General features: G+C 46.1%; 1 protein-coding gene across 1 annotated transcript; it reads right to left on the bottom strand.

Moving 5' to 3' along the window:
- Positions 1 to 414: 414 nt before the first annotated feature.
- Positions 415 to 4,277, bottom strand: SOX4 (SRY-box transcription factor 4). Its single transcript, XM_073678845.1, has one exon. The coding sequence runs from the start codon at positions 3,876 to 3,878 to the stop codon at positions 2,697 to 2,699; it is 1,182 nt and encodes a 393-aa protein (XP_073534946.1). The 5' UTR covers positions 3,879 to 4,277; the 3' UTR covers positions 415 to 2,696.
- Between the last annotated feature and the right edge of the window lie 22,640 nt (positions 4,278 to 26,917).

The raw sequence follows: 26,917 nt of genomic DNA, 5'->3' as shown, positions 1-26,917 counted from the left end.
TTACATCAAAAAGGCAAAAAAAATAATCTACTAATATAAATAATTTCCCTTCATGCTTTTTTTTTTAATTATGTTTTTCTCAGATAATTTGTTTTACCGTACACTCTAATTTTCCTGAAGAAACAAAGAGGTTATCAGTCTGCATACAGTATTCCTCGAAATTTCCTAGACAGAACAAGCTGTGACACTTACTCATTACTTGAAAGAATGGCCTGCCAAGATTTTATTTCCCTACTTGCGCTGTACGTGTTCAGAATAGAAGTCATGGTGTTACATTTTGGATTTTTTTTTCCTAAGCGCCAGGACCAATGCAGTGCTCTTCAGTTCCTGGCGCCTCCCCTGCAACAGTCCCAGCTCTGGGAAGACTGAGCATCTTCCACATAGGAACACACAATAAAGGCAAAACCAATCAGATTTAAGGGTTCAGTTCCAGCTGATTTTATTTCCTTTAAAAAAAAGTTATTTACAGAAGAATATCAACAATCTGACAGGCAGTGAAATAACCATGGTTAGCTGGCATCAAGGTATGCCCCAAATCTTTGTATTGTGGATTGATGGTTAGACAAAAGTATTTTACACGGCATATTGCACAGGATGAATTACAAAAAAATGTAAAAAAATCAGGTTAAAAACAGAGCTGCCTGCTCCGGCAGAAGTCCTAGTGCCTGTCATGTAATACATACATAAAACACACAATCTTTTTTTTTTTTGACATTTTTTTTGCTTATTATAATAGACTTAAAAGTACAAAGATGTTTTCACCTTCTTGTTTTTTTTTTTCTTTTTTTTTCCCCATCTTAAAACACAATAGCTAGAAACCTGAATACATATGCTATCATCATGCCCAAAAGAGACTAAAACAATCATAGTTTAGCGACAAGTAGAAAGGATTAAATAGTCAAATACAAGAATGAAAATGCAGTACATAGTGTCGCGAACTCAAATCGGCATTTAGATAGGTCCAGTGGTTTAAACGGCACGGTTTTATTTATTTATTTTTTTTGTATTATAAAAAAGTGCAAATATGTGGTCTAGAAGTTAAAGCTACAGGATCCCTTTTTTTGCTTAGAATGTGCACTGGTTGCTTTAAAGCATTGAATACAGACTTGGCTCGCATAACCCCCTATAAGGGTAAGAAAAATAAAAAAAAGCAAGCCTCTGATAATAACAGGAGACTGACGTGGAGTTCTAAGAAAAAAAACACAAGTGTGGCTCAATGTTCTACCCCTGCGTTTACCTACTGGAAACAGGCAACTAACATTGTTCCTCTCCTCCTTGAAGCATTAACAGTGCCAAACCCAACGTGCTGCCAACTATTCCGCAGAGGAGATGGCGGCACAATAATAAAAAAAGAAACCCCTCTGAAGTAGAGTTATAAAGAGCTATATAAATACTACACAAGATTATTATACAAAGACTTTTTTTTTTTTTTTTTTTAAGTTTTCAACCGATATACAGTGTATGAGGAATACTCTGGAGGTGTGACTGAGTGCACTAGGCTGGAAGGGATGCTGTGACTTTAAGAAGCCTGCAGACTGAAGTGTGTAAACATGGAGTAAGTACAAGGCTGGTGGTATTTTCTTATTATTACTGTTTGGTGGAGATATCAACCAGCCTCCCCTGTTTGTAGTATCACAGGTCATTCAAAACTGTAATTGACACCGGTTAAAACACCCCCCTTTATAGATTTTTTACAAAAATACACTGAGAAAATAATCAAACGTTTTTTTTTTCATCTCTCTTCTTTCTGTTTTGTTTTTTTTTTTGTTTAAAAGTGTCAAAAGTCTACATTTAAATATAAAAAATTAAAAGTTAAAACTCTAGCCCTTCAGTGAAGGAGACATAAAAATGGTGTGGGAAAGGAACAAAAAGGAAACAGAAAAAGGAGAAGTTTGGCCAGTATAAATAGGTCCACATAGAAAATGGGGGCTGAAGTACATATACAAGAAGGGGGTCAACAATATGGATCACCAATGAGAAAGGGAACCCAAAAACGAACAGTCTGTCCATGTACATTACTGAGTACTAAGAAGAACACATACATACTCTGAGGAGAATCATTTGGTCCTGAATCATTAGATAAGTCCAGCACAGATTTGAGTTGCGTTTGAATCCTTAAAAAAGAGTTAAGAATGAGAAAAAAGCTGGTGATTTTCTTAGGAATCAAACATAGCGCCACCTATCGGCTGTAGATTATCCTAACACTAAAACTGTTCAACAGTCTTACAGAAACCTTAAAAGATAGACAGGAGAACATGCTATATTATTAACCCACCAGTGAAATAATCCGACACCATCACGATTCTGAGAAACACATTGTAAAAGAGCCCCCCAGGTACCACATAAATATGTAACAACGTCGCTCCTCCTTGCCAAAGTAGTGTCCTTGTCTCAGTGTCCATCTCTTCTCATGGATGGGTGCAGGAAAAGCTGCTGGCAGTCCCAAAGGTGCCCTCCTTTCTCCAGACGTGCAAATCCATTACAGTCAGCTGGTGAAGCCTCCCCTGAGTGGCCAGTAAGGAGGTGCCCAGCCGCCACTCCAAGGACCTCAGGAGGTGGGAGTCCTCTCCTTGTGCCAATCCTCTGCACGGTGCCAGGACTGAAGGGCTGCAGCCCCCTAAGTGCCATGTTCCTGTGCTGATGCCAGGCTGTACCTGTGCTGACGCCAGGCTGTACGGTGCGATCCCAGGGCCGGCTCAGTAGGTGAACACCAGGTTGGAGATGCTGGACTCCAGCCAGTCCCCGGAGATCATCTCGCTCACCTCCGGCGTGCAATAGTCCGGGAACTCGAAGTGCGAGCCGGAGCCCGCCTCAAAGTTAAAGTCCAGGTCTCTGTCCAGGGCAGACGAGCTGAAGCTGCCCAGGGACATGCTCTCGAAGCCCGGGCTGGGGTTCAGCTCCAGCAGCTCGTCCTCCAGCTCCTCGTCCGAAGCCGAGGAAGAAGAGGAGGAGGATGCGGAGGAGGGGGAGGACGCCGCCGAAGAAGAGGAGGAGGAGGAGGAGTGAGAGGAGGACGGGGCCGGGGAGGACGCCCTCGGGTAGCCGTCGTGTTCGGATGGAGAGTCCGGGGAGTTGTGCATGGAGCCGGCCCCGTCATCGTACAGGCTGAGCGGGTCACTGGCCTCGCCGGAGCTGCAGCTGAGCGTGGGGCTGGCGGGCACGGCCATGGGGGATGAGCCGGGGGCGCCAAAGATGTACAGCCGGTGCTTGGGCTTCTTGCTGTCCGGGGCGGCCTGCCGGCTGGAGCTGCTGCTGCCGGCCGCCCGGGACTTGTACAGGGAGTGGTGGTCCAGGATGCACGGCTGCTCGGAGAAGCCCCTGCTGCCCAGGAGCAGCTTGGAGTGCGGCTTGCTGCACAGCTTGGCGCCGCTGCTCTTCTTCATTGGGGGCTTGGAGGAGCTGCAGCTGCCCGGGGTCCCGCTCCCCGCGCCGGGGCTGCTGCAGCTCTTCTCGCCGGGCTTGGACGCCCCGGACTTGACCTTCTTTCTGGGCCGGTACTTGTAGTCCGGGTAGTCGGCCATGTGCTTGAGCCGCAGCCGCTCGGCCTCCCGGATGAAGGGGATCTTGTCGCTGTCCTTCAGCTGCTTCCAGCGCTTGCCCAGGCGCTTGGAGATCTCGGCGTTGTGCATGTCCGGGGACTGCTCCATGATCTTCCTGCGCTCGATCTGCGACCACACCATGAACGCGTTCATCGGTCTCTTGATGTGGCCGCTGGGGGTCTTGCACCAGCTCGGGTCGTCAGCTTTGCCCCCGGTGGAGGCAGTGGAGCCCGGGGTGGGAGAAGATGCCATGTCCAGCTCGATGCCCACCCCGGACTCCGTGCTCTCTCCTGCCAGCAATGCCTCCGTGTTCTCCGCGTTGCTGCTCTGCTGCACCATGGTGACGAGGGGGGCGTCCCGGCTGCTGTGTCCCGGCACACTGATCCAGGCACTGGAGCATCCACCACACTGATGAGGCTGCCCACGCTGTGCTGCTCCCGATCACTGGCAGCTCCAGCAGCCGCTGGCAGGCATCGCTCTTTCTTTAGCACTTATGAGCAGAGCACTTAGTTGTGCTGAGTTTGTAGGGCTCCAGTCCAGCAGTGATAGAATCCCAGGCAGGCAGGAGAGGTGTGTGTCCTGAGAGTGAGGAGAGCGGGGGCTGCACTCACTGCTGCTCAGGAGCCATGGGCTGGATGGCATAGAGCAGCCGCTGTACTGTACACTGCCGCCGCTCTGAATCACACAGCTAACAGCTCTGCTCTATGCTGCTTCGCGTCCCTTTATCCCTTCACCGGGCTCTCTGCAGCCAATCGCCGGCTGTTTCTAACGTTTCCTCGTGCCAAACCCCGCCCCCTCACCGCCCATTGGCTGGGAACGCGATGCAATAATAATCACCGCGTGCAATGAGAAGCTCCAGAGCTGACCTCATTCCGATTCACACTGCAAAGTTTCCTGCGAAGCCGGGGAGACAGCCCCACGTCTGGGTGTACATGCTGCATGCATCTGTGTGCACACCTCCACTGCCGGGGAGACAGCCCCACGTCTGGGTGTACATGCTGCATGCATCTGTGTGCACACCTCCACTGCCGGGGAGACAGCCCCACGTCTGGGTGTACATGCTGCATGCATCTGTGTGCACACCTCCACTGCCGGGGAGACAGCCCCACGTCTGGGTGTACATGCTGCATGCATCTGTGTGCACACCTCCACTGCCGGGGAGACAGCCCCACGTCTGGGTGTACATGCTGCATGCATCTGTGTGCACACCTCCACTGCCGGGGAGACAGCCCCACGTCTGGGTGTACATGCTGCATGCATCTGTGTGCACACCTTCACTGCCGGGGAGACAGCCCCACGTCTGAGTGTACATGCTGCATGCATCTGTGTGCACACCTCCACTGCCGGGGAGACAGCCCCACGTCTGGGTGTACATGCTACATGCATCTGTGTGCACACCTCCACTGCCGGGGAGACAGCCCCACGTCTGGGTGTACATGCTGCATGCATCTGTGTGCACACCTCCACTGCCGGGGAGACAGCCCCACGTCTGGGTGCACATGCTGCATGCATCTGTGTGCACACCTCCACTGCCGGGGAGACAGCCCCACGTCTGGGTGTACATGCTACATGCATCTGTGTGCACACCTCCACTGCCGGGGAGACAGCCCCACGTCTGGGTGTACATGCTGCATGCATCTGTGTGCACACCTCCACTGCCGGGGAGACAGCCCCACGTCTGGGTGTACATGCTACATGCATCTGTGTGCACACCTCCACTGCCGGGGAGACAGCCCCACGTCTGGGTGTACATGCTACATGCATCTGTGTGCACACCTCCACTGCCGGGGAGACAGCCCCACGTCTGGGTGTACATGCATCTGTGTGCACACCTCCACTGCCGGGGAGACAGCCCCACGTCTGGGTGTACATGCTGCATGCATCTGTGTGCACACCTCCACTGCCGGGGAGACAGCCCCACGTCTGGATGCACATGCTGCATGCATCTGTGTGCACACCTCCACTGCCGGGGAGACAGCCCCACGTCTGGGTGTACATGCTGCATGCATCTGTGTGCACACCTCCACTGCCGGGGAGACAGCCCCACGTCTGGGTGCACATGCTGCATGCATCTGTGTGCACACCTCCACTGCCGGGGAGACAGCCCCACGTCTGGGTGTACATGCTACATGCATCTGTGTGCACACCTCCACTGCCGGGTAGACAGCCCCACGTCTGGGTGTACATGCTGCATGCATCTGTGTGCACACCTCCACTGCCGGGGAGACAGCCCCACGTCTGGGTGTACATGCTACATGCATCTGTGTGCACACCTCCACTGCCGGGGAGACAGCCCCACGTCTGGGTGTACATGCATCTGTGTGCACACCTCCACTGCCGGGGAGACAGCCCCACGTCTGGGTGTACATGCTGCATGCATCTGTGTGCACACCTCCACTGCCGGGGAGACAGCCCCACGTCTGGGTGCACATGCTGCATGCATCTGTGTGCACACCTCCACTGCCGGGGAGACAGCCCCACGTCTGGGTGTACATGCTGCATGCATCTGTGTGCACACCTCCACTGCCGGGGAGACAGCCCCACGTCTGGGTGTACATGCTACATGCATCTGTGTGCACAACTCCACTGCCGGGGAGACAGCCCCACGTCTGGGTGTACATGCTGCATGCATCTGTGTTCACACCTTCACTGCCGGGGAGACAGCCCCACGTCTGGGTGCACATGCTACATGCATCTGTGTGCACACCTCCACTGCCGGGGAGACAGCCCCACGTCTGGGTGCACATGCTGCATGCATCTGTGTGCACACCTTCACTGCCGGGGAGACAGCCCCACGTCTGGGTGCACATGCTACATGCATCTGTGTGCACAACTCCACTGCCGGGGAGACAGCCCCACGTCTGGGTGCACATGCTGCATGCATCTGTGTGCACAACTTCACTGCCGGGGAGACAGCCCCACGTCTGGGTGCACATGCTGCATGCATCTGTGTGCACACCTTCACTGCCGGGGAGACAGCCCCACGTCTGGGTGTACATGCTACATGCATCTGTGTGCACACCTCCACTGCCGGGGAGACAGCCCCACGTCTGGGATTACATGCTACATGCATCTGTGTGCACACCTCCACTGTCGGGGAGACAGCCCCACGTCTGGGTGTACATGCTACATGCATCTGTGTGCACACCTCCACTGCCGGGGAGACAGCCCCACGTCTGGGATTACATGCTACATGCATCTGTATGCACACCTCCACTGCCGGCTGCCTTAACATGAGGCGCTGCTCCCGGGCTCTCTGTGTATAATGATACAGTGTGGGTATATATATGTATACACACATAGCTACACTGCATGCCTTACTACACCATGTACATTACATCACTACCTAAATATAGTGCACAGCACAGGCAGCATTGCCTCTGCCGTACCTGTGTCCTCCACATTGTGCCCGTGTTACACCAAGTCCAGTATTATTCTGCCACTGTCACACACACATTGTCACACCCCCACCAGGCAACACCATGTCAGGAATATTATTACATTATCTCTGTATATACCTGTGCTGCACGCATGCACGTGTGTATATATGTTGTGTATGTGTTGTGCTCTACAGAAGTGTGTATGTTTGGGTGTACATATATATATATAATCCTTGTCCCTCTCAGTCCATGCCCTGTGGTAATCCTTGTCCCCCCGGCCCCTGTTCTGTGGTAATCCTTGTCCCCCTTGCCCCTGCCCTGTGGTAATCCTTGTCCCCCTGGCCCCTGCCCTGTGGTAATCCTTGTCCCCTTGCCCCTGCCCTGTGGTAATCCTTGTCCCCCTGGCCCCTGCCCTGTGGTAATCCTTGTCCCCCTTGCCCCTGCCCTGTGGTAATCCTTGTCCCCCTTGCCCCTGCCCTGTGGTAATCCTTGTCCCCCTTGCCCCTGCCCTGTGGTAATCCTTGTCCCCCTTGCCCCTGCCCTGTGGTAATCCTTGTCCCCCTGGCCCCTGCCCTGTGGTAATCCTTGTCCCCTGGCCCTCGCACTATCTCACAGACGTGCAGGTGTCAGGCTGAGGCTATCACTCCGCAGTGCTGAGGCGAGCAGTCACGCCCCCTCCACATTGAGTCCTCATACACAGCGTGTTACCATGACACACCGCACAGCGCTCAGCATGGGAGCACCTCAGCCGGCAGTGACACGGTTACGTGTACGGGGCTACATAATAGCCTGGCAGCGGGCACGGCCAGCACACGTGCTACATGTGTGAGGCGCCCTCAGGCCAGTGAGAGCAGGAAGGAGAAGGCGGCAATTAGGGGCAGCAGCACGGGGAGAGCGCGCAACCGCACGAGGTTGACATGGGAGGCGCTTGTGTCGTCTCGTGCAGTAGGCTGGGCGGAGGCGGGCAGGCCGGCCTTGTTTACACAATAAGGACACGCCCCCACCAGGAGCAGGGGGTGTGCCGTCTGTCCGGCTGTCTGCGGCGGGGGATGGGAGGAAAGGCTGCTGCTGCTGAACCTGAGGCGGCTGAGGTCAGCGCACTGATTGCACGGGCTCCTTGTCACTATTATTCAGGGCACGCTGCTCGCTGTCTGGGAGGAGGGCTGACAGCACATTAACCCCTGCCATGCTGCTCCACGCTCTGCCCCGCAACAAGCCTGTCACATCCCTATATGTATCCTGGGGGGGGGCAGCTACAGAGCATGGCAACACGACACCCGCCCCCCGTGCGGATAGCTGGAGCCGCTGCCGCCCTAGCCTGCGCTCAGCTCTGCTCGGAGACAGCCCTATGATTTGCTGCGCGTGTATCCGGGTGCGGGGCCGGCACCAGCGCAGCCCCCTCTGTGGCGGTGTCACCGGGCCGGCACCAGCGCAGCCCCCTCTGTGGCGGTGTCACCGGGCCGGCACCAGCGCAGCCCCCTCTGTGGCGGTGTCACCGGGCCGGCACCAGCGCAGCCCCCTCTGTGGCGGTGTCACCGGGCCGGCACCGGCGCAGCCCCCTCTCTGGCAGTGGCACCGGCGCAGCCCCCTCTCTGGCAGTGGCACCGGCGCAGCCCCCTCTCTGGCAGTGGCACCGGCGCAGCCCCCTCTCTGGCAGTGGCACCGGGCCGGCACCGGCGCAGCCCCCTCTCTGGCAGTGGCACCGGCGCAGCCCCCTCTCTGGCAGTGGCACCGGGCCAGCACCGGCGCAGACCCCTCTCTGGCGGTGGCTCCGGGCCGGCACCGCAGTCCGCACGTCCTCACCTCCCATGCTGCGCTGTCCTGGTCGGGGTGAGAGTTCAGCCGAGGTTTCTGCGCGGTGCCGGGTCAGGCTGCGCAGCAGAGGACGCTGGGTGGCAGCGCTGAGCCTGCTCCTCTCCTACCAGCGGCTCATCACACATTGTATCGTACATACAGTGCCAGGCGTGTGCCCTGCTGGCTGCTGCCCTCCTTCCATACGTGTGCCAGGCACACTCATGTTGGGGCAGGGGCACGGTTGGCTTTCTTACATCGTTTATAGTGGCAAAAGATGGACCTATTTTATTTTTATTCTGGACTCCCACACCAGTATTAATGGGGTTGTGACTTTTTAAATCATTTTGGAGGGGCCTTAGGCAGTGGCTTAGCTAGAGTCAGATGGGTTCCAGTGCAAGATTTGGACAGACCCCCGCCCCGCCCACACTGATATTGCGAGAGATACATATATAGCCCCCATTCTGCCGCTGTTTTTTTAATGTATAGAAAAAAATAAACCACTATACTCACCAGGTGCGTACATAGAATTAATGGGCCCCATAGCAGAAGTGTAATACACAGCCCATGGTCCTCCATAAAGTATAATGCACCTCCATAAATAATGCACAACCTATAGTCCTCCATGTTTACTATACACAGCCCATATCCTTCATATAATGCACAGCCCATAGTCCTCCATATTAGTATAATACATAGCCCATAACCTTCATGTAATATAATGCACAGCCCATAGTCCTCCATATTAGTATAATGCACAGCCCATAGTCCTCCATATTAGTATAATGCACAGCCCATAGTCCTCCATATTAGTATAATGCACCCTCCATAGTACTCCATAAAGTATAATGCACCTCCATACATAATGCACAACCCATAGTCCTCCATGTTTACACAGCCCATATCCTTCATATAATGCACAGCCCATAGTTCTCCATATTAGTATAATGCACAGCCCATAGTCCTCCATATTAGTATAATGCACAGCCCATAGTCCTCCATATTAGTATAATGCACAGCCCATAGTCCTCCATATCAGTATAATGCACAGCCCATAGTCCTCCATATCAGTATAATGCACAGCCCATAGTCCTCCATATAATATAATGCACCCTCCATAGTACTCCATAAAGTATAATGCACCTCCATACATAATGCACAACCCATAGTCCTCCATGTTTACTATACACAGCCCATATCCTTCATATAATGCACAGCCCATAGTCCTCCATATTAGTATAATACACAGCCCATAACCTTCATGTAATATAATGCACAGCCCATAGTCCTCCATATTAGTATAATGCACAGCCCATAGTCCTCCATATTAGTATAATGCACAGCCCATAGTCCTCCATATTAGTATAATGCATCCTCCATATTAGTATAATGCACCTCCATACATAATGCACAACCCATAGTCCTCCATGTTTACACAGCCCATATCCTTCATATAATGCACAGCCCATAGTGCTCCATATTAGTATAATACACAGCCCATAACCTTCATGTAATATAATGCACAGCCCATAGTCCTCCATATTAGTATAATGTACAGCCCATAGTCCTCCATATTAGTATAATGCACAGCCCATAGTCCTCCATATTAGTATAATGCACAGCCCATAGTCCTCCATATTAGTATAATGCACCCTCCATAGTACTCCATAAAGTATAATGCACAACCCATAGTCCTCCATGTTTACACAGCCCATATCCTTCATATAATGCACAGCCCATAGTCCTCCATATTAGTATAATGCACAGCCCATAGTCCTCCATATTAGTATAATGCACAGCCCATAGTCCTCCATATTAGTATAATGCACAGCCCATAGTCCTCAATATCAGTATAATGCACAGCCCATAGTCCTCCATATCAGTATAATGCACAGCCCATAGTCCTCCATATAATATAATGCACCCTCCATAGTACTCCATAAAGTATAATGCACCTCCATGTTTACACAGCCCATATCCTTCATATAATGCACAGCCCATAGTCCTCCATATTAGTATAATACACAGCCCATAACCTTCATGTAATATAATGCACAGCCCATAGTCCTCCATATTAGTATAATGCACAGCCCATAGTCCTCCATATTAGTATAATGCACCCTCCATAGTACTCCATAAAGTATAATGCACCTCCATACATAATGCACAACCCATAGTCCTCCATGTTTACACAGCCCATATCCTTCATATAATGCACAGCCCATAGTCCTCCATATTAGTATAATGCACAGCCCATAGTCCTCCATATTAGTATAATGCACCCTCCATAGTACTCCATAAAGTATAATGCACCTCCATACATAATGCACAACCCATAGTCCTCCATGTTTACACAGCCCATATCCTTCATATAATGCACAGCCCATAGTCCTCCATATTAGTATAATACACAGCCCATAACCTTCATGTAATATAATGCACAGCCCATAGTCCTCCATATTAGTATAATGCACAGCCCATAGTCCTCCATATTAGTATAATGCACAGCCCATAGTCCTCCATATTAGTATAATGCACCCTCCATAGTACTCCATAAAGTATAATGCACCTCCATGTATAATGCACAGCCCATAGTCTTCCATATTAGTATAATACACAGCTCATATCTTTCATATAATGCACAGCCCATAGTCCTCCATGTAGTATAATGCACAGCCCATAGTCATCCATGTAGTAGTATGGCCACCATGTACTCACTAATTTAAAAAAAGAAAAAAAAACTCGCCTTCCATCAGCTCCCCCGCCACGTGGCGTCCTCTTCCGAAGCCAGCCGCTGACTATAGCGTGCAAGCGTTAGGAGCGCATGACGTCACTGCCATGCGTCCACAGTCATGTGCACGCCGATGTCAGCTGCTGGCCTCTGATTGGTTAACAGTGTGTATTGCCGCACATGGACCCAACAGGTCAGTGCGCTGCAGTACAGTTCATCTGAATGTGTGTCAGAGGAAGCACATCCAGCTGAAGTATTATCTGGCGTCGGCGGTCTCCTCACCCACCGGGCCTGGTCGCAGTGGCGACCTTGGTAGTTACGCCCCTGGCCATAGGTGTGCACAAGTATAAAATGACAATGATTTACCCTCCCCATGTCCAGCACTGCGCTCAGTGTTTGGTTCCAGCAGTGACTTGCACTTTAGACGTGAAATTACCACTGCAGACAAACAGCAAAGACCGCTGAAGCACCTGACCTGCTGGGAGTCCTAGCGGTCAGACCTCCAGCAAGCAGCAAGTTATCCCCAATTCTATGGATAAGGAATAACCTTTTAATAAGAGAATACAGTTTGCTTCCAGCACGCACTGCACCCATCAGCGCTCTGGGCATCCTGCAATAATGGCTGCACAGCCCTCTCTCTTTGCTTTGAGGTACGATTTATGGTGGGCTCCTGACTGAACTGCATGATGCCCGGAGTATGTAAACCTTACTGACCAGGGTTGTGGAGTCGGAGTCTGTATAAAATGGACAGACTCCGACTCCTAAAATTGGGTACAGTAATTCAATGCAGTTTGTGGGGAATATTTTTTCATAAGAATTTGGGAAAGTTATGAAATGTCCTATAAATGTCTGTCCTATTCCTGATCTAAGGGTCTAGACTTTTAGCTGAGATGAATCTGTGCTACAGTAAATTTATCACTTAAACATGAGCCATGTATGAGGGAGTCGTGGAGTCGGAGTTGGTGTCATGGAAATTGAGGAGTCGGAGGTTTGGCTTACCGACTCCACAGCCCTGTTACGGACCACCTTCGGTGCAATTGCTAAAATGAAACTTAATTTTCTCGTTAAAGGGGTTGACCTTTGTTAAACAGAATCTGTCAGTAGGATCAACCCTCCTAAGCTATCTGCAAGAATAAAACATCGGATCGCAGGTATGAGGGTATCATTTTATTCAGCTTCCTATGACCTACATGCTCATATAGACAGCTTAGGAGCGTTGATCCTACTGAGAGATTCCCTTTAAATGATTGACCCACATAACATAAAATATCCCCATAAATTTATCTCCTGACTGGCACCGCTTTTGTGATGTCGGGGGTCCCGTGACCACTGCACCACTCGGTTGTGTAAGACGAAACAGGTCCATCTCACAGAAGTACAGTATGAAAATAATAGGTTGCATAACAATGTCACATGATTGTCAGGAATCGCAGTGCTGACATCACAGGAGCAGCACCTGGCTGGGAGGTAAGTATACATTTTTGTTATGTTATGTGGAGCATGTAAGCATTTAAGAAAGTGTTATCCAGTAGTGTACAACCCACTTTAATGCTGCTAAGCAGTAGTCAGGTATACAGTGCTGCTCACCATTATTGGCACCCCTTAATTTTTTTCTAAGACTGTACAATCTCTTCAGAAATAAATGGAAATGTGCCAAAGTTATATCCTCAGGATTTTTTAATTAGTGGTCGAATGTAATACAACAATAAAACATTGTTTTTCAGCTTCCATGTTGCAATTTCAAAGAAAAAACAGAATGTATATGGAGAAGGCTGCTTCTAGTAAGCACCTGTTCACACTTATTTCTTGTTTTGGAAGTGCCGGTCAGTTTTTTCTGTTTCTATGTATAAGCTTTGACTGAGCACTCCGCCTCTGCCACAGGCGATTTTAATTACAGCAGGATCTTATTAACCTACACATAAGCAGACAGATGTCTCGTAGAGAGAAATTCACATTGATAGGATCCTGGTATTTTGAGAAACGCCTTATCGAGGCTACCAGGTACACATGAATTGGCCAATTTATATGCTAAGATTTCTCATTGATTTCTATTTTCTACAGCAGTAATGCTATTCATATGTCATATAGTTCGTGTTCGCATACTTAGCGTTACAGAGTGCTACTTTGTTTGTTAGTTGTATATGGAGATGGCTGTTCCTAGTAAGCACCTGTTCACACTTTTTTCTTGCTGGTCAGTTTTTTCTGTTTCTACAGCAAGCTTTAGGTTTTTCTATTTTTCCCTCCCATTGTTTTTTGTTCTAACTTATTGATTATCATTTGCTCTTTTGTATTTAACATGAGTGCTCTATGCAAAAAAACCTTTCACTTGATTAATTTTTACAGGAGATATTCCACATTATGTACTTAAATTTCATGGGTGCCAATAACGATGAGCAGAACTGTATATAACACCTCCACAACTTCAATCTACAGATGCCAGCTTCTTTCCTTTTTCTCAACACATATTTTGCGACTTTGTTGACTATTTGCAACAAAACTTTTGAAAGAGTAGAAATAAAGGTCTGTATAAATAATGAGTTCACAAATTGCAATGTTGTTTCTTAATTTGCAATAGAAATTGCGATTTGACCGGAACGTCTAGACTCACCCTTAAGGCTGTGTTCACACATTGCAGCCATGGTAGGGTTTTTTTTTGGCCACAACTGCAACAAAAACACACAGTTTGCAGCACTTTTTTTAAAATCATGTTAAAATGTTTCTATTTTATCACAATTGAAGCAGAAAGATGCACCACAGTTGCAACATTTAAAAGCCAGAAATTTATAGCAAAACACCTTTCATTTTCACAACGCAAATGTTTATGCCATTGTCTCTTCTTTTAAAGAAGTTGTCCACTACTTGGAAAACTAGTTGTCATAACCCATGCTTGGCCCCGATAAAATAAAAAAAAAAGCCTTTACTCCCCTCCTGTGCTAGTCCGTTCCCGCAGTGTCGGCACCCGCTCTCCCCGTGGCTCCCATGCTGTTGTTGTGACACGTGACGCTGGCGCTCAGTCAGCGCTGGCATCACTGTCCCTGCCTACTGTTAACTTGAACATGAAGAGGAAGTCAGAGATCAGCTGCAGCCCGGACATCCTCTTCATGTTCGATTTGTCCGAAGGTGGGGGACAGTGACGCCAGTGCTGATTGGTCGCCGGGGTCACGTGTCATAACAGCACAAGAGCTCTGGGATCGCGAGTGCCAACACCCTGGAAAGGCGCCAACACGGGAGGTGAGTATAAGCTTTTTTATTTTATCGGGGCCAAACCTTTCGATCAAGATTTAAGTGCAAATACTAGAAGATCTGTTCTCAGTATCTGTATTCTCTTCTCTTTCCCTCAGTCTTCAGAATCTGATGCTGCAGAGAGAAACTCTGATAACTTTCATACCCAATATTCCTTTTTATTTTTTTTTTTAGTAAATTCTGAAAAATAATCTGTCATCAGGTTTATAATTGAATGCAGCTTTTTACCACTACTATCACATATCTGGGGGTGCAAGCTCTCATTAAAGAAATCCAACTGGTATATGGAGACTTACTCATGGGCATTATTTTATGGGAAAGAAGTATGTAAATTAGCTTTCCTCCAGAAGGAAGAACGCTGTATGAGTTAAATGTCTTGATTCTACAGGAGATTATATTTGCGTGCCACTATTACAGAAGTGTAACATTACCATAGATATCAATGTAAAGGTTATAAGTTTTGTTTTGGGTAATACTATTTTTCAGAATTACATTTTTTACATTGCTAAATGTATTTTCGTAAATACATGGTTGAGATATTTAACCCTTTTAAAGCCCATGACGTACTAAGACGCGTCTGTGCCATGGGACTTAACCCTCCGTCACATACAATATCGGTTCTAACGAGTTCACATACAATGTGACTGTCAGGCGCAGGCTAGAAAAATACCTATAATATCTAATGTTTGCAATTTCAGTGCTCTAAAAGTGATCAGTGACCTTCATAGGGATGTAATAAAAGAGACTACACATAATCAGGTGCAAAAAAAACCATTTACTTAACATAAAACTAATAACTCTGATATACAAACATTTCAAAACTCCCGCCAAATAGTCCCCAGTTCGACTCTGTCAAAAAACTCTACAAAGAAAATTTATGGAAACAAACTTAATTTTAAGGTACCTTAAGTACTATTAAACACATATTCAATCAGAATTAGATCCTGAAGTTTCCCCAGAAAAATTACACTTGCAGAGCAAAGAGCAAGAATTACACATCATTTTTGCATGTGTCAGGCAGATTGCATTATGACATTTGTGACATTCATAATTAGAAAGCCTTCTGATTCCGCTTTCCGTGGTGCAGGTGGTGCATCTCCTTCTTTTGGGAGGTGGTGCAGGTGGTGAATTTTCACTATCATCTTCTGGGCGGAATCTTTTGAGCTGAACTTGAAGGCGAGAGGGGATACCGATTGTTTTCATACGTCTCCTGCGTAGCTCTCCAAGCACTAGTTCATGGGCCAATTTTTTCAGATAGAATAGTCTACGGAGTGGTTCAAGCTTGTTTTCAAGGTAAATGACTTGTGAATTTATACCACCCAAATTCAACATAGCAAAAAATATGACCATTGGCCAGCGTTTGGTGTTTCTGCTGACGTTGAAAGTTGAGCACATCTGATCAGCTGTATCAACACCCCCTTTGGTTGCATTATAAAATGTAATTATCTCCGGGGTTTTTTGTGCCTCAGTCCCAGGATCGATGGCATCATCATCATGAAGTGTTGATAGAAGAAGTACAATTTTTTTTTGCTTGTGGTACATAGGAAACCAAAACCTTTCCATTATGGAATGCAAACATACTGCTGTACTGTTGTCTCCCTTTCACACTTATAAACTATGTAGGCAATTCTTTTTTATTTTTTCTTACAGTTCCGACATATGAAAGCTTCTGCATTTTCAGATAATCAATCAGATCACAATTTGAAAACCAATTGTCAGCTGTTATATTGCGACCCGATCCAAATAAGGGCTCAGCCAGTCTTTTTACAACATCACTGGGTTTGTTGCTGACACAGTAAGGACCTTCTGGTTGTTTTCCTGCATAAACTTCCAGGTTGTAAGTGTAGGTCTTACTGGCATCAACAAGGGCATACATCTTTATTCCATATTTGTTAGGCTTTGATGGAATATATTGACGAAAAGGCACATTTACCACGAAAACCAGGGAGCATTTCGTCAATAGTGAGATTCTCCCCAGGGCAATAGCTTTTTTTTACAGTTTTCAAAAAATTTTTGGAATATATCACGAATTGGAGCAAGTCGGTCATGTGTTTTACGTTCGGTTCGGGTAGTTCTGTTGTCAAACCGAAGGCAACGAATTAGAAGCTTGAATCTGTTTATGGACATAACAAGGCCACATTTTTCAACTCCATCCCCATCTTTACTCCAAAGTTCCTCCAAACTTTGTCTATTTGCCCTATAAGCTCCTGCAAGGTATAATAATCCAAAAAAAGCACGCAGTTCTATTTCATCTGTGGCCTTGATGGTTCTGTTGCAGATGAACTTGTCCTTTATAATGTCTATATATTGGTTGGTATATGTGACAATAGAGTCCAGAATGTCATCTGTGAATAAACTATTCCAGCATTCAACTGCAGTTTTTGCATTACTTGCAGTTCCTATAACTGCAGGAAGGTGAGTAATAATGTTTTGAGGTTCCCTACGTTTTTTTAGGAGTGGCTTCTTGTTCCATTGGTTTTTTTTATCTTTTCCCATATAATAAGATTCTACATCTTCATCCTCATCACTGTCACCATCTTGCTCTGTTTCAGAATCCACTTCACATACTTCCACCTCATCATGAGAATCAATCTCACTTTCCTCTCCTAAATCCTCATTCAGTGTGGGGTCTGCATCATCTAACAGCATGTTTGTTACTTCCTCAACATCAAGGTTTTTTGATAAATTGTACATTTTCCTCTCCATTTCAGCAGATAATCTGAAGCAAGAGAAGGAATATGTCTTAGGGAACTACTGTATATGCCTGAGCAGCTCACTTTCTTTTTTAATCTTCCTTATTTCTATGAAATATCCTCACACTTTGTGCTATACATTCATAAAACAAGCTAAATAAACAATTGTGATGAATAAAAACATAAAATACCAACCTTATTGAGTGTGACGTGTTCACATACAATGAGCCTGAGAGATTAGCGCAGTTATATCTGTCCTCCTGAAGCTCTGCAATCCAACTGTGGTATGAGGTTTCACAGAGCTGCTAGAGACAGGAGACTACCTGGAGGGAGGAGATTTCCTCACAATCTGGTGAGGAAGGAGAAATGAAAGTAAAAGAGATGTGCCTGTCAGGCCTATTGTATGTGACGGAGGGTTAAAGGCATAGGAATCTTAGTGTATGTAAACTTTTGACTTTGCAGTAAGTAATAAAAATGCCTTAAAACATTCGTGCTCTCATTATTCTGGCATTTGGCAAATATTAAAAATTATGGTAATCCTAATTGACCTAAAACAAGAAAGGTTTATTCTGATTTCATGTCAGATATTGAGAAAAACATGCATTTGTGTCTTTATATAGTGTATGTAAACTTCTGGTTTCAACTATATGTACTTTTGAAGTTCATTATTAATATGAGAATCTTGTGATTTGTGACCAATCAATGTGATACTGTGCATATGACCTTGTTTGGTTGCAAAAACTCCATAAACAATAGACAAACGATAGAAAATGTCATTGACTTTTAACTCGACCAACTATGAATCTGCTCTTGTTTGTTTATCATAGATCATGATGTGTACAACCAGGGTGCACTGTCACTTAACAGGTGTTTGAACATATGGTTGTACAGTCATATAAGATATGAACTCTGTCAACTAGACGATAACAAATTTCCCAATATGCTGCCACATTATTATCCTTTCGATAAAATACTGACAGAACTATTTTACTTATACCTAGAATGAATTTTTAAATTACATCTTGCATCCTTGTATATGTCCCTTATCCTGGGCCCCATCCTGTTATATGTCCCCTGTTGTGCTGATGTTCTTTAATAAATCGAAAAAAAATTAACCACTATACTCACCAAGGGTGTACACAGAAGTCAGGGAGCCCCACAGGAGAAGTATAATGCGCTCACCATAGTCCTCCATATAGTATAATGCACAGCTCGTAGTCCTCCCTATAGTATAATGTGCCTCCATAGTTCTCCCTATAGTATAATGCACTCCCCATAGTCCTCCATATAGTATAATGCACAGCCTATAGTCCTCCCTATAATATGTTGTTTTAACTGTGTTGTGTTCCCAATTTCTTCAGTTTTTGTGTTAGCTAGTGCTTTTCTTATGCCCACAGCAAAGTCAGATTTTATTTTTATATAGGCATCGCTATGGCAGTGGTTTATAAGGATACACTTTGCTAGAGATTTTGCCTGGAATTTAAACGTTTGCACTAAAGAGGTTGCGGTCTAAGGAGTAACTTTTCCCTCTGTGGAGAGTGACATACTGGCTCTGGCATGTCAAAGTAAGGAGGCTTATTCGCTGTGCAATACTCCTCTGGGAAATTTAATATGCAAATTGCCTCTTCAGAGAGGAAGACGACTTGAACTCTATAGTGCCACCTGTTGGAAGCAGAAATCCTACAAGTCAGAATCGACCCTTTAAGGAGACAGGAAAAAATCCAAATCAGAATCTCAATTTGCAGACGTGTACCCCACAAAAACTATGCTCACATTATACAGTGCATTGTGAAAGTATTTGGCCCCCTTTCTACCTTTTGCCACATTTCTGGCTTCAAACATAAAGATATAAAATTCTAATTTTTTTGGGAAGAATCAACAACAAGTGGGACACAATCGTGAAGTGGAATGAAGTTTAATGGATATTTTAAACTTTTTTTAACAAATTAAAAACTGAAAAGTGGGGCGTGCAATATTATTCGGCCCCCTTGAGTTAATACTTTGTAGCGCCACCTTTTGCTGCGATTACAGCTGCAAGTCGCTTGGGGTATGTCTCTATCAGTTTTGCACATCGAGAGGCTGAAATTCTTGCCCATTCTTCCTTGCAAAACAGCTCGAGCTTATTAAGGTTGGATGGAGGGAGTTTGTCAATAGCAGTTTTCAGCTCTTTCCACAGATTCTCAATTGGATTCAGGGCTGGACTTTGACTTGGCCATTCTAACACGTGGATACGTTTATTTTTGAACCATTCCATTGTAGATTTTGCTTCATGTTTGGGATCATTGTCTTGTTGGAAGATAAATCTCCGTCCCAGTCTCAGGTCTTTTGCAGACTCCAACAGGTTTTCTTCCAGAATGGTCCTGTATTTGGCTACGTCCATCTTCCCATTAATTTTAACCATCTTCCTGTCCCTGCTGAAGAAAAGCAGGCCCAAACCATGATGCTGCCACCACCATGTTTGACAGTGGGGATGGTGTTTTGAGGGTGATGAGCTGTGTTGCTTTTACGCCAAACATATAGTTTTGCATTGTGGCCAGAAAGTTCGATTTTGGTTTCATCTGACCAGAGCACCTTATTCCACATGTTTGGTGTGTCTCCCAGGTGGCTTGTGGCAAACGTCAAACGAGACTTTTTATGGATATCTTTGAAAAATGGCTTTCCTCTTGCCACTCTTCCATAAAGGCCAGATTTGTGCAGTGTACGACTGATTGTTGTCCTATGGACAGACTCTCCCACCACAGCTGTAGATCTCTGCAGTTCATCCAGAGTAATCATGGGCCTTTTGGCTGCATCTCTGATCAGTCTTCTCCTTGTTCGAGATGAAAGTTTAGAGGGACGGCCGGGTCTTGGTAGATTTGCAGTGGTCTGATACTCCTTCCATTTCAATATGATCGCTTGCACAGTGCTCCTTGAGATGTTTAAAACCTGGGAAATCTTTTTGTATCCAAATTCGGCTTTAAACTTTGCACAAGTATCTCGGACCTGCCTGGTGTGTTCCTTGGTCTTCATGATGCTCTCTGCACTTGAAACAGAACCCTGAGACTATCACAGAGCAGGTGCATTTATACGGAGACTTGATTACACACAGGTGGATTCTATTTATCATTACCAGTCATTTAGGACAACATTGGATCATTCAGAGATCCTCACTGAACTTCTGGAGTGAGTTTGCTGCACTGAAAGTAAAGGAGCTGAATAATATTGCACGCCCCACTTTTCAGTTTTTAATTTTTTAAAGTTTAAAATATCCAATAAATTTCTTTCCACTTCACGATTGTGTCCCACTTGTTGTTGATTCTTCCCCAAAAAATTAGAATTTTATATCTTTGTTTGAAGCCAGAAATGTGGCAAAAGGTAGAAAAGTTCAAGGGGGCCAAATACTTTCACAATGCACTGTATAGATAGTTGACATGTCCACTATATGGTAAATGTGTGATCGAGATACTTAAAGCGAGCTCTTCTGTACTGTCCAGTGGAGGAAAACAAATATGTTCAAAATCTAGTTGTTCAATACTTTTTACCAGCTGTTAGTGTTTTGAAACAGATATGTTGTTTGTGCAATATCATTATATTTACTGGAAATGGTGAAAAGGCAATGTGATACATACTTTTATAGCCGGCATATTCACCATTGTGTTCACTATTATGGCTTTGTCCCCTGGGGATGAATGCTGGGTCACGTTGAAAACTGAAACATTGGAAACTAAAACCAGTAGAAACCAATCTGGTGTTTTCTCTTTTTTAGAAAATAAGAATATTGCATGCTGTCAGGATCAAAGCACCTGTTGATGGTTTCAGGTTTTTGCTTGTTTCTACAGGGTAAGGAGGAGATAGGCCAGATGGCAGGTGGGTGAGTGAGCAAGCAGAGAGCTTTCACAGTAGTTGCCCGAGGCACATGCTGCAACAAGAGAGTTTCAAAGCTATGCCTGACTTAGCTATTACTGAAGATGGATGTGATCAAAGATCGGTTCATTTCTTCCCCTTTATTAGTTTAATTGACTTATTGCTTTTACAAATTTTAACTTTGTAGCCACATGTGTATAAACCACATCAATATCATTATTTATCTTTAAAAAGAAACATTACATTATTCCATGTGAAAGGGTTTGGAGGTTTTATGCAGGTGCTTAGACAAGATATTATTAATTCTTAAAGGGAACCTGTCATGTCCTGTGTACTATCTAAACTGTCCCCATTGCATTGTTAATGATGCAATGTGCATCACTATCGCTTTTTTAATTTAAATTGGCGCTAATATAATGTGTAAAAAACACTTTATATGTTTATATCATACCAGCTCGTATAGTCATAGTATTGTGGTTCCTCGCATTTAGTGATGGTTTGCGCTGCCCACGCATTTGAATTGTGCTCCCGGCTTGCGTCACTATGGTTTTTGTTCATTCTGCCTCCCAAAAAAACGGAATAGAAAGCGATCAAAAGATGTCATTTGCCCAAAAATGGTACCAATAAAAACGTCAACTGGTCCTGCAAAAAATAAGCTGTCACATGACATGGAAAAATGATAGCTATCAAAATTTGGCTATGTAAAAACTTGTTTTTACAATAAAAAGCGACTTAGTGTGACAGCTGCCAATCATAAAAACCTGTATAAATCTGTAATTGCACCAACCCGAAGAATAAAGTCATCTAATCACTTATACCGCACAAGGAAAGGCGTAAAAAATAAATAAAACTAATTCTTCACCTTCTGTTGATTTGTTCATTCTGCCTCCCAAAGATCGCAGTAAGGCTCAACTCACATTTATCCTGCGCTCTTCTCTGAGCGCTTATAACCGGGTTTAAGTGTAAATCTTTGAAATACGTGATTCAGATGGAAACCCCTGCGGACAATTCACTATAATGAGGCAGATGGAGGCACTGTGGACGCCGGCTGGCCTATGATCCGGCGGTGTCCATCTTTTTATTAGGCGTGCATAAAAGTGCTGTCGGACACACAGTTTTGTGCACTTCTGAAAAAGACGACTCTGAACAGAGGCCAGACGGAGTCCAGAGTAACTCTGCTGCCTCATTATAGTGAATGTATCACTCGGGGTTTCTTCTGAATCATGTCACTCAGAGATGTAGATGGAAACCCCAATATAAGTGCTCAGCGTAGAGCGCAGGATAAATGTGATCCCAAATGTTATGTAAAATGTTCACAAAAAAAGCTTCAACTCTATTCACAAAAAAAGCCGTGCCAGGCCATGTGCCTAAACAGTGATTTTCCCCCACATATTGGATATCGGTGTGGTCAGGAGAAATTGCACAACAAATTTTGGGGTCCATTTTCTCCTGATACCCTTGTGAAAGTAAAAAAAAATGGGTCTAAATTAAAATTTTTGTGAAAAAAGTTAAATGTTAATTTTTTCCTTCCACATTCCATTAATTCCTGTGAAGCACATGAAGGGTTAATAAACTTTTTGAATGTGGTTTTGAGCACATTGAGGGGTGCAGTTTTTAGATTGGTGTCACTTTTGGGTATTTTCTGTCATAAAGGCCCCTCAAAGTCATTTCAAATGTGATGTGGTCCATACATTTTTTTTGTAAATTTTGTTGTAAAAATGAGAAATCGCTGGTCAATTTTTAACCCTTATAATTCCCTAACAAAAAAATTGTTTCCAAAATTGTGCTGATGTAAAGTAGAAATGTGGGAAATGTTATTTATTAACTATTTTGTGTGACATATCTCTCTGATTTAAGGGCATGAAAATTGCAAAATTTTCGCCAGATCTCAACCCCATTGAGCTGTTGTGGGAGCAGCTTGACCGTATCATACGCAAAAAGTGCCCATGAAGCCAATCCAACTTGTATGAGTTTTCATGGAAAACACAAAATTGTCTAGGTGACCCCAAACTTTTGAACGATAGTGTGTGTGTGTGTGTGTGTGTGTGTGTGAATATATATATATGCACTGCTCAAAAAAATAAAGGGAACACTCAAATAACACATCCTAGATCTGAATGAATGAAATATTCTCATTGAATACTTTGTTCTGTACAAAGTTGAATGTGCTGACAACAAAATCACACAAAAATCATCAATGGAAATCAAATTTATTAATCAATGGAGGCCTGGATTTGGAGTCACCCCCCAAAATTCAAGTGGAAAAACACACCACAGGCTGATCCAACTTTGATGTAATGTCCTTTAAAACAAGTAAAAATGAGGCTCAGTATTGTGTGCGGCCCTCCAAAGAAATGCCACAGAACACCAGGATTGGCACAGTCGCCACTGGTGCCCCGTGCTCTTCACAGATGAAAGCAGGTTCAAACTGAGCACAGGTGACAGACGTGACAGAGTCTGGAGACGCCGTGGAGAGCAATCTGCTGCCTGCAACGTCCTGTAGCATGACCGGTTTGGCAGTGGGTCAGTAATGGTGTGGGGTGGCATTTCTTTGGAGGGCCGCACAGCCCTCCATGTGCTCGCCAGAAGTAGCCTGACTGCCATTAGGTACCGAGATGAGATCCTCAGACCCCTTGTGAGACCATATGCTGGTGCGGTTGGCCCTGGGTTCCTCCTAATGCAGGACAATGCCAGACATCTGCAAGGAGTTTGTATGTTCTCCCCTTGTTTGTGTGGGTTTCCTCCGGATTCTCCGGTTTCCTCCCACACTCCAAAGACATACTGATAGGGAATTTAGATTGCGAGCCCCAATGGGGACAGTGATGATAATGAATGTAAAGTGCTGCTGAATATGTTGGCGCTATATAAAAATAAAGATGATTATTATTATTAAAGTGATCCAAAAATAATTATTTTTTCTATAAAATTGTTTTTATTGTGTGAAAGCGCCAAACCATAAACAAAAATTAAATCTGGTATCACTGTAATCATACTCACCCGAAGAATAAAGCTGCCTTATCAATTTTACCATACACAGAACGGCATAAAAAAAATCCCTGTGGCAGGAGTGTGTCAGCTGCTCCTGTAAGATGAAGGTATTGAAGCTATAGACTGGCCCGCCCGTTCCCCAGACCTGAATCCGATTGAGCACATCTGGGACATCATGTCTCGCTCCATCTACTAACGTCACGTTGCACCACAGACCGTCCAGGAGTTGGCGGATGCTTTAGTCCAGGTCTGGGAGATCCCACAGGAGACCATTCGCAACCTCATCAGGAGCATGCCCAGGCATTGTAGGGAGGTCATACAGGCACGTGGAGGCCACACACAATACTGGGCCTCATTTTGACTTGTTTTAAGGACATTACATCAAAGTTGGATCAGCCTGTAGTATGTTTTTCCATTTTAGTTTTGGGGGTGACTCCAAATCCAGGCCTCCATTGGTTAATAAATTTGATTTCCATTAATGATTTTTGTGTGATTTTGTTGTCAGCACATTCAAATTTGTACAGAACAATTCAATGAGAATATTTCATTCATTCAGATCTAGGATGTGTTATTTGAGTGTTCCCTTTATTTTTTTGAGCAGTGTGTGTATATATATACACATATACACACATATATATATATACCACCATCCTATCCTGGTATGCGTGACACTCCTCATCCCCAATCCTGGTATGCGTGGCACCCCTCATCCCCAATCCCAGTATGTGTGGCAACCCTCACCCCCAATCCGGGTATGCGTGGCAACCCTCACCCCCAATCCGGGTATGCGTGGCACCCCTCACCCCCAATCCGGGTATGCATGGCACCCCTTATCCCCAATCCCGATATGCATGGCACCCCTCATCCTTATCCCGGTATGCATGTTACCCCTCATCCTGGTATGCATGGTGCCCCGAATTCCTATCCTGGTATGCGTGGTGCCTCTCATCCCTATTCTGGTATGCGTGGCACCCCTCACCCCCCAATCCTGGTATGCGTGGTCACCTCAACCCCCAATCCTGGTATGCATGGTCCCCTCATCCCCCAATCCTGGTATGCGTGGTCCCCTCATCCCCCAATCCTGGTATGCGTGGTCCCCTCACCCCCCAATCCTGGTAAGTGTGGTCCCCTCACCCCCCAATCCTGGTATGCATGGTCCCCTCACCCCCCCCAATCTTGGTATGCATGGTCCCCTCACCCCCCCCAATCCTGGTATCTGTGGCCCCCTCATCCCTTTCACCCTATACACACATACAAAAAAAATAAACACTTATACTCGCCTTTCTTCCCTGTGCTCCAGCGCTGCTGTGTCCTGTTCTGCCGGAGGCCGGGAGAGGAGTGCGGCGCCGGAGCACCGCGCTGTCCGGCGCCATTTTGCTGAAGACACACTGCAAATGTGTCCAGTAAAATGGCACCGGATAGCGCTATGTGCATGCGCCGATCCAGCGCTTCACTCCTGACCTGGTCTCCGGCGAAGAGAGGTGCCGCGGCAACGCTCCTCCCGGTCAGGTAAATGTCTAAGTATGGCGCCGGAGATCGCGGTATGCGTTCAGTGTCTACGCATACCGCGATCTCCGGTGCCATACACTCCTCTTACCTGTAACGGCTGGATGCGTGCTTCCGTCTGGAGCCAGACTGCGCGTCACGCATGCGCAGTCTATAAAGCCTTCAGACAGAGACATGCATCCCCGGTTATATTATAGATATACATACACACACACATACATATATATATATATATAATATACATACACACGCACACACACATACACACATATATATATATATTGTGAGGCAGTGACAGGGATCATATACGAGGGACGGTATATATCCCCCAGAATGTGTACAGAGACCTATTAAACCCATTGAAGTGCATTACAGTCACAGACACACCTGCGGCTGCAATGCAGGAATGAAGGTGAGCATTGACCTGGTCAGGCTATCTGGCTAAGGGAGATCAGTAAAACGCGTCAGGGCCTTCATTTCTTGGAGGAGGCTACAGGAAGGCAGTGGGGTGGCCTCCTCCCTCCAACCCGGGTTTTCCAGTGGCTCTTGCTACAGGTACTTTAAAAACTCTACATTAAGGATTAGTGTTGTTCAGTGTTGGGACCTGCTAGGAACATAGCAGGAAAGCTTGGTGGGCCTGTGTGTAGCTGAACCTATGCCTGGGAAGGCTCTGCACCCGTCAGGCTCTGAGTGGCCCGGCGCGGCCGTTGCCCCGGCAACCGTTGTACATGGACTTATGTTAACCCGGCTGCGAACCGGAGGACTTTCTGTAAAAACAATACTCCAGTTAAGAGTCATCGAGGAATCACAGAGTGAGTGGGCTAGCCCCATCGTACTAATCCCGAAACCAGATGGATCGTTACGCTTCTGTAACGATTTCCGTAAATTAAATGAAGTGTCTAAATTTGACCTTTATCCAATGCCCAGGGTGGATGAGCTCATTGAGAGACTGGGGCAGTCCCAGTACTTTACCATGCTCGATCTCACCAAGGGTTACTGGCAGGTACCTCTCACGGAATCGGCAAAGAAAAAGACCGCCTTCATAACTCTGGAGGGTCTATATCACTATGTGGTCTTACCTTTTGGGCTACATGGGGCCCCGGCTACATTCCAGAGGTTGATGGACATAGTGCTCAAGCCTCATCAGGAGTACGCATCCACGTATCTAGATGATATTATTTTTAGCACCGACTGGCATACGCA

The sequence above is a fragment of the Phyllobates terribilis genome, unplaced genomic scaffold, assembly GCF_046119375.1.
Source record: "Phyllobates terribilis strain yellow unplaced genomic scaffold, ASM4611937v1 Scaffold_4__5_contigs__length_816908805, whole genome shotgun sequence".
NCBI classification, from domain to species: domain Eukaryota; kingdom Metazoa; phylum Chordata; class Amphibia; order Anura; family Dendrobatidae; genus Phyllobates; species Phyllobates terribilis.
The sequence above is the reverse complement of the archived record's forward strand: the minus strand, read 5'-3'. Positions and strand labels throughout refer to the sequence as shown.

Excerpts from the sequence above, each read along its gene's own strand:
- SOX4 (XM_073678845.1), bottom strand. The coding sequence starts at position 3,878 with ATGGTGCAGCAGAGCAGCAACGCGGAGAACACGGAGGCATTGCTGGCA.